General features: G+C 47.9%; 1 protein-coding gene across 1 annotated transcript; it reads left to right on the top strand.

Moving 5' to 3' along the window:
- The first annotated feature begins 623 nt into the window (after nucleotides 1-623).
- Nucleotides 624-13,754, top strand: cd34 (CD34 molecule). Its single transcript, XM_068306016.1, has 8 exons — nucleotides 624-881; nucleotides 9,142-9,222; nucleotides 9,333-9,553; nucleotides 9,677-9,754; nucleotides 11,006-11,117; nucleotides 11,217-11,269; nucleotides 11,389-11,556; nucleotides 12,275-13,754. Exons 1-8 carry the CDS (start codon nucleotides 806-808, stop codon nucleotides 12,464-12,466), a joined length of 981 nt encoding a protein of 326 aa, XP_068162117.1. The 5' UTR covers nucleotides 624-805; the 3' UTR covers nucleotides 12,467-13,754.
- The last annotated feature ends 1,310 nt before the right edge of the window (nucleotides 13,755-15,064 follow it).

Below are 15,064 nucleotides of genomic sequence, written 5' to 3'. Positions count from 1 at the left end.
CACACACACACACACACTCCCTCTCCAGCCTCCTGTTAAAAGTTTTGAAATGTGTGAGGAGTGTTTTTAAATATACCTTTGCTGATTTAAAATTTAAAATACATAATTTTTACCAGATGTATTGATTGTATCTTTGTGTTCTCTTTAAAGCAGCACCCTCCCCCCAGCCTTCTGGGGCACTGAGCCTTCAGTGGAACAAGGAAAAAAAAAGAGAATAATAGTTTGCAAAATGATGAAAATAAAGAGGTTCTGCATGTAGAACCTCCGCACTTGAAGAAGAGTTCTCTGTTGCACGGGAAGCAGCTGGTATTTGTTCCTCATCTACTAGAGATGGCTTAAAACTTTCCTAAGTTTTAAATGACCTACTCCAACCCCCCCACAAAAGAACATCCTGCTGAGCTTTATCTTGACTGCAGGTTTGTGCCTCAGGGGTTTAGGTTTCACCCTCTTACAATGTCATCCTGGTGACTGCTGGACATTCCCCACATTTTCACACACACACACGCACACACTGTTGAAGGAGGAAGCGGGAACGGCTTCGGGGAAGCGGGTTAACAGCAGGCAGCGAGACGAGGGGTGTGGAAAGAGGAGAGAGAGAGAGAGAGAGAGAGAGAGAGAGAGAGGGGCCAAAGGAGTGGAGGCATATAAAGAGCAACAGAACACAAGTCTGGCTTCATCCTGCTTGTCTGTCCTGCTCGCTTCGACCTTACAGGAAACACCCCCGACCGTCGCCACACTCACCCATCGCTCACCACACTTTTCACTCTCACACACAGTCCCGCCGGCTTGAGGGTGACCAGAGAGGATGGCCATGTGGAGAATGAATGGGCTCTGGAGGAAGATGGCTGGAGTCGTGCTGCTCTGCGCCCTGTTGCTCAGCAGTGAGTACTCCTTTTGTTGGCTGCAGCTTCTTTAGCAGTTCTGATGAAGTCCACATGTGGTTTCTTTCTCCTGCTGAAAGTTATTCATGCACACGCGGCCTCGTGTTTTGTGTTCTGAGATCACGGTGCACCAAATTTGTAGATCGGTGTGTTCATATCGACGGTGGCTTTTTACAAACTCATCGGAGGGAAGGTGTGTGTGGGGGGGGTGATCCTGTATGCAGATACAAGCAGGCATGGTTAGCGGCGGGGCGGTTGCAGACACAAAGGGTCTGCTGAGCGGTGGGAATTTGCAGTTGAGAGTAACTAAACTCTACGTCCCGTCGGGTTCCTGGTCGGGGCTCGAATGTGTGTAAAGCAAAGTAAACAACTCCATATGGATGCATGGGCGCCTTTTTTTTTTTTTTTTACACTAAGAATAAGGACAGGCCCATCTGTTGCATCAAGATATTTCACACACATGTGTGTGTATGTGTGTGTGAGGGCCATGTGATCCACAACACATGGGATTCACCCAAGTAAAAATAGTTCCCTTTTGTGTGTTTCCTACAGGAAGTGTGTGCGTGTGTGTGTGTGTGTGTGTGTGTGTGTGTGTGTGTGTGTGTGTGTGTGTGTGTGTGTGTGTGTGGGCTCGCTGGGTCGTCCACTCCAGAGTTGGTCTGAGGGCTGAGGCTAATTGCAGGGTGATGCATGGCTTGGATGAGGTTACTGCTTGGCGACTAGATCTAGTTCAGTGAGAGGAGAAGGCCTCCGTAAAGCCGTTGAGTCCCTTTATTTGGGGGAGGGGGGGTGACTGCTTTAATAGGGAGGAGATCATGAGATGTGTTTGTAGTTTGCACAGTTACTCGGCCGCCACACACCATCTCCATCAGCAGCTGAGCAGAAGCGGTAATTAGATTGACATGGAAATCTAATTAGTTTGGGCACTGCCCACAAAAAAAGCCACAAAACAAGGAGAACATTTTAGGACACAAATGGGTGCCAGACATTTTTTGTTGTTGTTGTTCATTACTATTGGCTGCTAACTCGCTCCTTTTCTCCGTAATTAGGATTTTGAGCACCGACCATCTGGGTTCTTGCCACGGTTAATGATCCTGATCACCTGTTGAATACGATCTTGCATCCCTCCCGTGTCTGATTCCTACTTTACATCACTCTGGTGTTGTCTGAAGCCTGCCGACCCCGACCCCCCGTCTCCACACTTCACCACATCCAATAGCCATCCCCCGATCACACATTCCTGTAAAATTGTTGACACTTGTGTCCAACTTGCGGTACGGCGTGAATTTGCAGAGGCGTGGCCACATGTGGGCTCCCGAAAACCAACCAGAAGAGCCTCTCGCCTGAATGTGTGCGACGGTTTATCTCACCTACACCCGGCTGCTCGTGCTGCCCTGCGTGTCGCTCAGAGGAAGCTGTGATTGGTTTGGTGATGGAGATGACTTTAATGGTGCGTGGTGGTCGCGAACTCAGATAGCGAGGCGTTCTCCTGCAGAGCTGATTCAAATTAAATCGGTGATTCATCAGTTTTGGTGACAGCGGAGCTGAATAAGCCAATCATAACCCTGTCTAATAAACATCATGATGTCATAGTGTCAGCTGGGCCCAATAAGCAATGATTTCCAGTTGCATGCAGTTTGCAGCATTTGCAGTCTAATAAATGTGACACGTCGGTTCATTTGATCATTTTAGTGGAACCATCTCGTCCATCTGAACTCAACGATGATCTGTTCCGTCTAGAAGATCTTGCAGGCCTCTTGTCTTTGATGGTCCAATTTTCGTAACGCGTCCTCTTCGGCTAAGAAAGGCAGCTGAGCCCAGAGTACTGTAGATGGTTTTTTACCCGAGGCGTGGTGATGCTGAAAGAAGAGGTCCCACTGAAATGCTTTTAGAGTTTAGAGTTATGATTTCTGCTGGTCTAGTTCTATTATCCCAGAAAAAAGGCAGATGTCTCCGTGGCAACATGTCAAAAACAACAAGATGGATAAATACATAGTAAGGAGGAAGAATAAGTCTGTTAAAGCCTGCAGATATAAAATCAGACTGACTGTTAGAATGGGTTTGAACCAAATGAGGCAAGGTGTTCATATTTTTTACAAAGAGCGACGGGGCGGAATTACGGCTCAACGTTCACGCAAACAAGCGTGAAGACGAGGTGGAACGAGAGGCTTTGACGTGTTTATCAGCGTAAACATCCTTATCACACGTAAACAGCCAATCACCTCCACCGCTTGACGAACGCATTCCATCTCTGCACACGTTTTCCCGCTTCCCATGGCTGTCACTCAGTAGTTATGCAAACGTGCAAATATGTAGCCCTGAAATGGGCACGGACTGCATTGTTGGATGATGTCATTCCGCGCCTCTTGGAGTACGTTGGGAACCGTTTGTCTCGAGATTTCAGGGGAAAACCCGAGTTGTAGATCTGCGCTGAGGAAGGGGAGGGTGACGGGGGGGGGGGGGGGGTCACGTCTTTCTCATTCCAGCGTGTCGTTTGCAGCGGCGCTAAGTCAAGGTCATGAGCCGCCCCAACGGACCGCGTGACAGCATTTGTGGTCATTTGAGGATGAATTTTACACGTTCTGGGGTGATTCGTGCAGAACGGCAGGTAAAAACCTTTTGTGTAGAATCGTCATCTGACACGAGGTTGAGTGTTGAAAACAAACCGGCTGCAGCATCGGTATCTCCCCCAACACAAACGCACAACAACTCAGACGGCTGTTACTCCTTGCCAACGTAAACAAGGGCCCGATATTGCCGCTCAGCGTCTCGTGGCCCTTGGCGATCGGCCAGCATTCCTTCAGTCCCAGATTGCGATGGCGAAGCTTGGATTCACGTCATCCGCTGCAGGGCGTGGATCTTTTTTATGTAAGCCTTGGCAGATAGTGGTCTTCTGTCAGGACAGGGTGTGTGTCCACTTGGGCCTGAAGTGAGTTCACGTCGTAATTAAAGCAGGAGCCTGCGTTCTGTCCGGCTGCCAGTTGGCGGCTGTGATTCGTGCGTGTCAGAGAGTCAGTCGGGTCATCCCGCAGCTGAAACCGTTCAAGTGTCCTAAGCAGCGCCGCCCGTCAGCAGCGGTCGATCGCTTACCTCGCCCGCCAGTCCTCCGCCGCAGTAACAAGCATTTTCTCCATGTCCGTTTTAGGGCGACTCATTTCCAAAGAAAATATATTAATGATAAGAAAACAACGCCGCCATCGCCGCAAACTAAACCATCAACCAGGGAAAGGGGTCGACTCGGAGGAACGGATCGTGTAGCAACAATATTTACGTAGAGAAACGGTCTTAATTAGAAGCAGACGTCGCGTTAGCGTTCACATCTTCCTTTTCCAATTACCTGCTGTTCCGTTGAGCTTATTGTTCCCCGTCTTGTTTCCCGCTGCCGTGTTACAGCTGTTGGTTTTTACCAGCGGGGGGGGGGGACACCTTCGTTTTCAGTGTAGAAACTTTTGGCGGGACGAGCGACAAAAAACCTGAAGCCCAGGATCGACTCGAGTCCGGCTAATGACTGACATGGATTCCATAAGAACCCAAGGTGCGTTCTTTGTTTCTGGCATCCACCTCCCCAACACCCCACCCACACCCCCCAATCCTACAACCCCCTGTCGTTTCATGATAGAGAAACAAAACGATCCTCTATGGCTTGATACCAAACAGCGGCGGAGGGCAGGATGTGTAGAGCGCTTAATGTGTGTTGAATAACCAGACGGCCTGTCTTTATGAGGGGGTGGGGGTAGTGGGGGGGTACGCTGTTTAACCTGGGGAATAAAGGCACTTAATGAGCCTCGGCTGAGGCCCTCTGACTGCCAGAATAATTGCAGTGGGTAATTAATGTTCAGTTTGAGGCTCATTGTTGAGGCCGGCGTTCTGCTTCCTAATTGAAAACACAAGACTCTTCGTGTTTGACTTTGGATTCTTTATTCATTTATATAAACAGTCCCGGTGCAGTTTTCCCTCTTTCTTCAGCAGAGTTTACCCCATCAGATTATTTCCATCAGTTCCCAGCCTTTCTGTCCCACTCTGGCTCCTTCGCCTCCGTCGTGCACGAGCCAGATTTGTGGAGGGCGATAGGTTTCAGTACCTTTTTACAACCTCTCCTCGCACAGTTCATGTAGAAACAGCAGCTGGAACGCGTCCACTGACATCTGCTGCCGCAGTCCAGCGCCGGTTCCGACGCAGAGGGGAGAGCGGCTCGCCGTCGCCGCCGCCTCTCTGAGTGGCTGGCGTTTCCAGAACGGAGGGGCGGGCGCAGGAACAGGTTTAGGGTTTCACCGGCCTCTCAAAACTATTTTAATGAGCAAATTAGGGGCTGAAGACAAACAATGGAGAGAAGCCTCCATCAGTCATAATAATACCTTTTCGTTCTTTGCTTTCAGCCACACAGAGGACCTGGTCTGATGGGTGGGAGGGAAATTATCACGTCAAGATTTTTGTTTTTACAGTGCAGAGGACAATATTACACTGCAAAAAAAATTAATAAATAAAAATACAAGAATAAACAGATCTGTCTATCATTAATGTATCAGGAAATCATGACAAAAATTGGTTCAAGATATTAAAAAAAAATCTTCTAAACGTGATCAATCTCGTGTTTTCAGGGCTAATGTTTTAAAACTTCACGAGTGTGAAATGTGATAATACCACAATTAATGTGGAATCCATCTCCACAAGTGTGTGTCTGTATCTCACAGGCTGTGTGTGCGTGCATGTGTGTGTATGTTTGCGTGCGCGTGTATGTGTGTGTGTGTGTGTGTGTTATCTGTAGCCTCCAGCATGTTGACCTCAGCCGTTAGCAGAGGTCGCCGTGCCGCGCGCTGTGACACCTACATCCTGCCCCAGGATGTTCACAGATAAAACATTCCATAAACCAGTTGTTAATTCCTCTTAAATTTTTTTTTTTTAAAACGATCTTGTGTTTGGTTTAAAAACACCGGGGGGGCGTGGGCGATGTGGAAAAGTCAACTTTTGCCACCAGCCTGTGCAGAAACCAAAATAGTTCTCATGTTCGGGGGGTCGGAGCGAGGTGTACCTGGTGCACACAGAACAAGCTGAACAATTCTCTTCATGACTTATGGTTTGATGAGGTCACGTTTCCATCCAGAGAGACTCCCTGAACTATCATGAGAGACGTTTTTCATCCGTTATGCATCCGAACACGAGCATTGTTTAAATCTTTATCAGGATATTTTATAGTGAATGTAGAACTAATGGATTAATCCACAAGTAAAAACAAGGAGTTGCTGCCTGAACCTCATTTCCCTCCCTGAGCCTTTTCTCATACCCAGAATTCCCTGGAGGGTCTGTGAGGCAAAAGGAATTCCTGACCGAAGCCGGAGTTGCGTTTCTGTGAGCGAGGGATGAAATCGAGAGAGAGGGAGACTTCAGGTCATCTGTAGACATCTGGAAGCAAAGGATGATGGGAGGAGGGTGTGGTGCATCGCGACAGCCAAAGTGTTGTCTCTGTAGTCTGGGTGGGGTCAAATACACACACACACACACACACACACACACGCTTTTGCATGATGTCAACGCCTCGACGGTGCAGCAAATGTAGAGGGAGGGAAGGCGCTCCCCCAGGAGTCTGCAGCTGCTGTCACCTGCTCCGCTCTTGCTCCCACTGCTCCAGCTTATTATGGGAAGGCATTTCCCCTCCCTAAATCAGAGCGCTGGAATAGCAAGACGGGTAGAAGATGGCTGTCGCACCGGCTAGCTGGGCGGATTCCACCGCGAACAGAGCGCTTGACCCGCCTAACCGCCGTCTTTAAAATAATGACGAGAGAGGCGGCAAGAAACTGAACAATACAGCCGATGGTAGGGGCACAAATGGGGGAGGATGTGTTTCCGTGATCTGCTGTAATTCTTCAGGTTTAACCAGTTGAGAGATGCATCGGAGTGGGATGTTTAAAATCCAGCAGGATTCCGGAGAATTAGATCTGAAACTTTTCTGCGCTCCTCTTTATGCGATCAGTTTTAACACCCATGTAAAACCTGAAACCGTCGCTCTCCAGTCCAAACGGGGGCTCGACTACTGGAACACATTTTTTTACGAGATCATGTCCATTTCAGTTTCCAGTTAGATTCATTTTCAGAGTGGAGCAGAGTCTGAAATCCAAGCAGGAAGTCATGATGTTAATCTCAGGGTTGTTGTGTTAGAAACGATAAATCTTAATCTGTAATTAATCCCTTCTTCAGTCGTGAGATTCTTGACAATTCTTGGCTACATTTTCAACAGGAATGATGTTAAAAACAAGCGTCCACCAGCTTCCATCGGTGATTCACTGTTGACTTTTTTGTGCTGTGTAACTTCATTCGATGTCTCGACCGCAAACAGAAACATTTTCTCATCAGAACAGACGTTTATGATCCACAGCGCGTATCAGTTCCCCTCTTAAACACAAGATTTAGTTCTCTGTATCCGGCTGCTCGCCGCACGTCAAGGACTGGGACACCCAGGCTGAAGGCTGCAGGGCAGCCGGGGCAGGAAATCCCATTAACATTTGAGGCAGAGACGAGGGCTGAGCCCAGAGGTCAGATGGAGCCCCCGGCCGCCTTAAGGACCCCTGAGTGGAGGTGTGATGCGTGTTTGTCTTTGTTTGCCTTGAGTCCAAAGACTTCATGTTCATGCTTGATGGCACCAAATGGAAAAGCATAGAGACTGGTCATGTATCCGCCTGTGTGTCATCTGAGGGTCAGCACGTCACGGTGTAACGCAGGAGGGTGAGTGTGTGTGTTTCCACGTGCGTACAAGACGACTCCTTCATGCAGTGGTTTACACGGCACTAACTGACTTGACAACATGAGTGGTCGAGCCTTAACGTTTAAAAATCTTTATACACTCGAGGCTCAAACTGAGGTGAAACATCGTCGCTCCATTAATCACAGCAGCTCAGGCCAAAAGCGATTATCAGACGGCTGTAAAGCGCCGTTAAACATTCTGATCCCGTTTCCACCGGTTAGCATGTCGACTTCCAACGAATTTGGATGGACTGCAAAGAAAACACTTATTACGGAGGTAACAGTGGAGCGGGGCAGCGAACACATGTTCCCTTTGACTGCCGGTTTGGGTTCAGAGCTCAGACGGTGGTTATGTTGTAACCCGCTGTTCTCTGAGTGAACGGACTGACGGATGACCCGATGGGCTCAGTTCCAGGACCTTTGACCCCCATCAGCCCATGTTTTTCTTTTCTTTATCTGTTTTTCTTTTAGTTTTCCTTTCCTTTTAAGGAAGTGGGCGTGGCCACATTTGCATCTGCCGTGGACGTAACGAGACGGCACGAGTTGAAAGCTCCGCCCTGCAGTTGAACAAGACGATATCTTCGTATTATGGGCTTGCATAGTTAGCATAGTATAGATTTACCGTCATCATTTAGCCAGAACTGCCTCATGTGACCTCACAGAGTTTGTTCTTACTTTTCTTAACCTTTCTTTGCACCACACGACTAAATCTCAAGATTACTGCAGAAACCGGATCGCTCCCGGAGGACAAATGTGTAGTCGGGAGGTCACGACCTCTGGGCTGAGCTGTTTATTTGCATAGGCTGCAGACAGTGAGAATTTGCCCATATGTGACTGCTAATTACTTAGAGCCCCTGAAAACACACGGCAGTTTGGTTTGACGTCTTTGGGTTTGGGCGTTGGGTTTGCTTCAGCGGGCCAAGCTGTCCAAACCAACCCTCGGTCCTGACCTCATTCACACAAACATTCCACTGAGTGTGTGCTACAGATTTCATCCTGAGGTACCGTCCATCTTTTCCCCTTACCTCTATAAAACATGCCTTCATTTCTTTCAACCGTTTTCGACCACTTCACGGTTGGGTTATTGGGTTTTTGCAACCAGAATAACCAACAATGACTGTTGAATGAGGCAAATCAGGTGATATAAAATCATTTCTATATTTTTTATGTGCTGACTAAAACTTTTATATATTATTTGAGCAAATACAATCCGAATCTCTCCAAAGATGATGAACATATTGGGAGGAAGTTCCCCCTCTTGTTCGAGGGATGAATTCATGCCTAATCAACTACTTGTTTGTTTTAAGGTGAATCAAAAGACCGTATCTGTTAAGTCATTCACTTGAGCTTCACCAAACTCGACATCTGTGGTAATATTGTTCACAGGATTTGGGTCTCAGTTTCGTTAGCATGTAGGGTAGGGCTAAACCTTTGACTGTAGTTCCTACAGGCGTCACAGAGCGCTAACCGATCGATTGGAAGTCAAAGCATTGAATGTCTTTCTCTGTGTCTCCTTTCCATACAGATGAAGTCATTTGTCAAGATGATGCACCAGAAGACGCCACAGATGTTCCAGCTGATGCAGACGCTGCAGACGCTAGCGCCGGTAACAGCTTTGATTAGCCTGCAGTGAAAAAGCTCCACATCCACGTCTATGAGAGGCTTTGAAGAAACATTCCCGTGTTCCTCGCGTCATCCTTCCGTTGTGTTTTTCAGTGACAGACGTCCCCGATGCCACCGCTGCTCCGGACACTACCCTTGCACCAGAAGCTGGTGCCGATCCCACCGCTGCAGCCGGGGATGAACCCGTTACTCCTGCCGCTGGAGACGTGTCTCTTCCTCTGGATGTGGTCAGGGTTGTCATGGATGGTGACAGCCAAGACGGAGACGCCGGTCCCACCGCCGGGGATGATGCGGGTGCACCAGCAGACGAGTTGGTGAGTTGATGGAGATATCTGTTAGTATTTCTTCATCTATTTCCTATAAAAGGTGGATATGTTGTCAGCAGTTCGGTCTATATGTCATGGTGTCTTGTCTAACCCGGCGTCCCGTCTCCACAGCCTAATGTCCGGTGCGTCACACAGGACGAGATCTCTGAAAGCAACGCCGTCAAGCTTGAGGTGACCACAGCTGACTGTGTGAGTATGAGATCAACTTGTTCCTCTGAATCCACACCACCTACATGCTAGGAGAACCTGAACCTTCTGGCCCCCTCACCTCGGGTCCACTAGACGGGTCTTCTTCCACTCAGAGGAAGAAGATTTGATAGTTTCAAAGATCTTCAGTTGATCAAACCAGATCCTTCCTCAGACATTCCCCAGGCGTTGTAAATCTTTAACTTGTCCTCCAGGCAGGAGACAAGTTTTGAGGAGGGGTGACGTTTCCTCTCTTTCTCTGGAGCCCTTAAAAGAAAACAAGGAATAGTGAGGGCGTGGCGTTATTTTCTAGTGAAGACACATGCTGTTGTTTTTCTTTTTCTTTTTTTCCTCATCAGATGCTTTGAGAAGCTTCTGAAAATTGTCATATCTGGAATCTTCTTACTCAAATGTAGATTTCGCTTTTCGCCATGCGATCGACGCCGTTTGATAAAACATCATAGGGTCCCATCGCCTCGTCCGGCGAGCCAGGACCATCTGTAGAAATCATCTGTCTGACAACCTGAAACTAAACATGGCCTTCAGCGCCAGGAGACTCCGCCAGACGACCGCTTTTGAACGGACGGAGCAAAATAAATGAAGATGAATAAAATGCAGGCTTTTTTCCCCCCCCGGGAGCCAAGCTGAATGCATTTTGAAGGGATCATATTTAATAAAGCAACAATGACCTGAGGTAGTGGAAAATAGGAAAGTCTGAATAATTCAATCCTGTTTCGACTGAAATCAAAGTTTAATTACCGTCTGACAGATTTGAGAACACTTTCATGTCGGCTGTGGAGTTTGTTCCATGTGTTTACTCAAACTTAACTTGTGATGGGCCACACTGAGGTTTTACCCTCTGAGCCCCCCCACATACACACATACACACACACACACACAGATCGGGGCGTTACAGCCGAGCCCAGCTGTGGGCCGACTCCAAGCACAACGGAGGATTCAGGGTTTCCTCAAAGCGCTCCTCTGGGAGTGACGAGCGCTGCCTGCTTCACATTACAGAACATAAAGAACGTTCCCAAGTCGTCAACCGAAACAACGTTGCGCAACCCGGTGACATCATAGTCCGAGGTTAATGTGGGAAAAAGACGTTGCTGTCAGCAACTTTTCCGTCCCGTTGGATTCCGTCTCCGGGGGCCTTCGTGCACCGCTGACCGGCAGCGATGAACATATATCACGACTGACCTCATAAGTCAATATGAAGTATACCTCGCTGAACTGTTTCCGCTTTTCTCACAGGAGGAAACCAAACGGGTCATTCTGGAGAATCCAGAAACGTGGTGCCAGAAAAAGATGTGCGACCTGAAAATCTTCCAAGATGCCCAGAAGGCGCTGGTGGCCAGCGACAGCGGTGGGTGTCCGGAGCGTCCATCTATTCCTGATAAACGCTCATGTGCGACCCTGAAGGTCTGAATGTGAGCTGATTTGTTCTTTTTCTTTGCCGCTGCAGCGAAGCTGAGCGCGTTGGCTGAGGCGTTCAAGGGCGACGTGGCCAAAGACAAAGTAAGACGCTGAGATCCGTCATTCACCCGCCCAGATATGCTCCATATGACAAATACTGCGTCTGTATCGTGTACCGTGTTTGAATTGACCACAACCGCATCTCTGTGACTCGCCTCCAGCTCGGGGCGACGATGGTCGAGTCCCCGCAGTCATCATCACCGTCGTCTTCATCGTCAGGCTCCTCCGTGTTCGTTGGGGTGCTGGTCTCCGGGCTGCTCGCCGCTCTCGCCATCACCATCGGTTACTTTAAATGTCAACGCCGGTCGGACGGCAAAGGGGCGCGGCTGGTGAGTCCTCACTCTGTGTAAAGTGTGTGTGTGTGTGTGTGTGTGTGTGTGTGTGTGTGTGTGTGTGTGTGAAATGATGCTGACTTCTTGTGTCCAATTTTTTTCACCTGATGCATTTCTGTTTTTTAGTTTAGAAGTCTTCTTTTCATGGCCCAAAATCTCTTTTAAATGTATGAGGACATTTTTCAACATTTTTTTTCAATCTATGTACACAAAAAATAAATAAAAAATACATGTAACTGATTTCCTGCAGTGGAGGGGCGGGGCATGAGGGGGCAAACGTCATAAAACTGTCCAGCCTTGCCTGAAGTATCGGCATCATTCCAGTTTCTCTTTGTGTTTACAGCCTATAGTTTCATGCTACATTAGATCCTGTAACAGCACGTAGGCTTTCTAGGGGGAAGGTTTGTGTTTTACAACACTTGAAATCAAAACCACACTATTTCCTTCCCTCAGAATCAATCGCTTCCAGTGTTTTAATTAGGGAATATTGTTGGCCGGCCTTCACAGAGAAAAGCCAAAAAAAATGGAGAGCGTGCATAAAGCAAAAGCCCCACACCCTCCTCTGCGCCGCCCCCGTCCCACTGCAGACGCAGCTGCACCACAAGATAGAGACCACATTAGAGATGTTTGTCTCTGAGCAATAGTGGAAGGGTGAGGGGGGGTTAAGTGGCTGACAGAGACCGGGTCGTCTGATCCAAGACGTTTTCCTTTGCAGGCGGAGGAGGCCTATCCAGCCGACCAGGAGAACCAGGGGAACACGTTGGTGTCGGTGGCCCCCCTCAACCCCCCGCCAGAGACCCAGGAGAAGCCCAGCGTGAACGGAGAGTCCACCGAAGCGGCCAAGACCCAGACCCCACCCCCCACCAATGGCCACTCCACCGCCAAGACAGCTGACACCGAAATGTGAAATAGTTCACACATGATGGCAGCCCAGAAACTACCCCCTTCCCTACACACACATACACACACACACACACACACCTGTGCGAACCCATCTCCCTTTCTGAATCCACTTCTGCCCAATAACCAAGTCCACATCAAAGTGGATGTCTGGGATTCCTACATCAGCGCTCCTCCTGTTACCCCCCCGCCCCGAACCCCCCCCCCCCATCTCCCCCTTTGCCTCAACAAACATCAGGAAAAACAGTCTGATGACGACGATCGCCACGGTGATGATTGACGACAGTACCGACGAAGGCTCCGTCCCTGGGTTGTTGACGGAGGGAGAGGCGTGACGCGGGCGGTTCTAGGTGGGGAGTGTCTGCTTTAGCATCAGCACTGGTTCCCACGACGACCACGGCCTCCGCCTCCACTGTCAGGGGCTGTGAACACACAACAGAGTCTCCACATGTCATCGGCTTCAAAGCCCCCCCAACCCCCCTCAAGGCAATAAATTCCTACACAAACACATGAATGAAAATGTTTCTCAGAAATCTGTACATAAAAAATCTCAGAGAAAAGAAAACAAAACCAACAACCCGTCGAGCTGTCGGCGTGACAACGTGACTTTTGCGCCTGTTTTCCGATGCATGTGTGATCAGGTATACTTGCATCTGTACTGTACATATATCTGAACACGTGTGCTTGATGATGATGATGTGACAGATTTGGATTCTAGTCTGAATGTGTCACAAAGCCATAAAAAAAAAAGAGTGAACTCTTTTGTAAATTGAGTTTTAATGGTGCCATTTTATTATTTTATGATGTTGTTGTTTTGAAGTAAGGAATTCTGCAGATCTATCCCTGCACACTCGTGGGGAAAACCGATCCCAGAGCCAACGGGCCTTGACTCCGACGGACTCCTCAGAGCCTCCGACTGTCGGCGTTCATCCTCGTGTCAGCGTTACTCTTTACAATATACTCTATATGCTTTACTCCTAGTATCCTATGGAACGGTATGTATACTGTTAGGTGTGTGTACTCACACATCTGACGTTCTTCCGATGTGCCAAAGGTTTTCGTGTCTGCTTATGTCGTACTAAAATACTGTATGTTCTCCTGTGGCACATTGAGGTCACACAAGATAATGAGATGCATCCAAAGAGTTTCAAACTGTAAAAAAAGAAAAAGAAATGTTGATGCTCAGTTTTGTATTATTTCACCGCTAACATTCCAATGTGACTGTTTCATTTTACTAGTACTTTGTGTTTGAATCGGGGTTGACTTGAAAAAACAATAAATAACTTTTTATGAAACGTCGTGGTTTTGAGCTGTTCTTATTTTTTCGTACAGCTGGAATTGCGAGCGCAGGAAGAGAAACCTGGTTTTGGCGCACAAACCTCCACCTGCACGCATGAACACATGAGCACATCTGTTCCCCACACAACCCCGTTTTTAAATCCCATGCAGGCAGTTCCCACATCTGGTTTTCATAAGCGGTAGTAATGACATCACTCCTCTGCTGTTTCGTCCTTCACGGGTTCGGGTGTGGCGTCAATAACATCCAGCAGCTGTCCTGCGTAAAAGGCGCCGGGTCGGGACGCACAGACTCGCTGCGCATCCTCAGAAATGCGTGTTTACTGTAATTATTCTGCGTGACGAGTCGATGTGCAGTCAGAAACGACCTTTCATCACAAGATCCACCCTCGTGTTATTTCCATGCACTCCTTCCACGCTCTGCAAGAAAAATGTTTCTTCACAGAAAATAATAATAAATGCACGAATTTCGATGTTGTGCGGTAGAATCCGACGTGATCATTGCGGTGTGTTCGATCAGACATCTGATATTTCCAGCCTGTTTTACCTTTGAGATGAATCCCCGGATGGAATCTTGTTTTACAAATAGTAGATAAATGACAGAAACGGATGCAAATATCAAGTTCACTTCTATGTGGATCTTCACCGCATGCAGGGACGGTCCACTCAAAACACACACACACACAAAAAAAACCATCCATATTCTCCCACCCAGTGCCAGAACCGGACCAAGACAGTCAGTATCCTACTTCAGAATATGCATAATGTTCAGTACAAAGCCAAAGAAGTCCCATGTTCCACCGTTAATGGATTGTTAAAGCATAAATGCGAAATCTATTCTCTTTTGAAGGGCTCTAATACATCATATGTTAATATGGAAAACAATATTTTGAAAGGGTAAATCCAGGGCTTTGCATGTGAAAGCAGATATGCACGTGATTAATGATGTGTGAGTTCATATTGAAGTTAATAGAGTGGTTTGTTGTGATTGAGATGTTTTCTGATTGGCTTGGGAAATCAAAATAAATCAATACAAACGTGAACTGGCCCTTTAAGGGGTTCCACCCATTGGCCCCTGCATCCCCACAGCATCCCTGTAAATCTTTTCCTCCACAGCGTTTACTCAAAGCCACTCAGCTCTAGATGCTCTCCTCCCATCCTTCATCCCATCCAGCTCCCAAACTCCTCCACCCATCACTCCTCCATCCAAGCCAAGAGTAGCGCATGTGTGCAGGAATCTGGATGTATGAACCCAACTCAGCTGGTTGTTTTTATTGTGGGGTGGCTCCTCTTTTATTGTAAAGAGCAA

This window comes from Antennarius striatus, chromosome 2 (genome assembly GCF_040054535.1).
Source record: "Antennarius striatus isolate MH-2024 chromosome 2, ASM4005453v1, whole genome shotgun sequence".
Taxonomy (NCBI): Eukaryota; Metazoa; Chordata; class Actinopteri; order Lophiiformes; family Antennariidae; genus Antennarius; species Antennarius striatus.
This window is presented reverse-complemented; position numbering and strand designations above follow the sequence as displayed.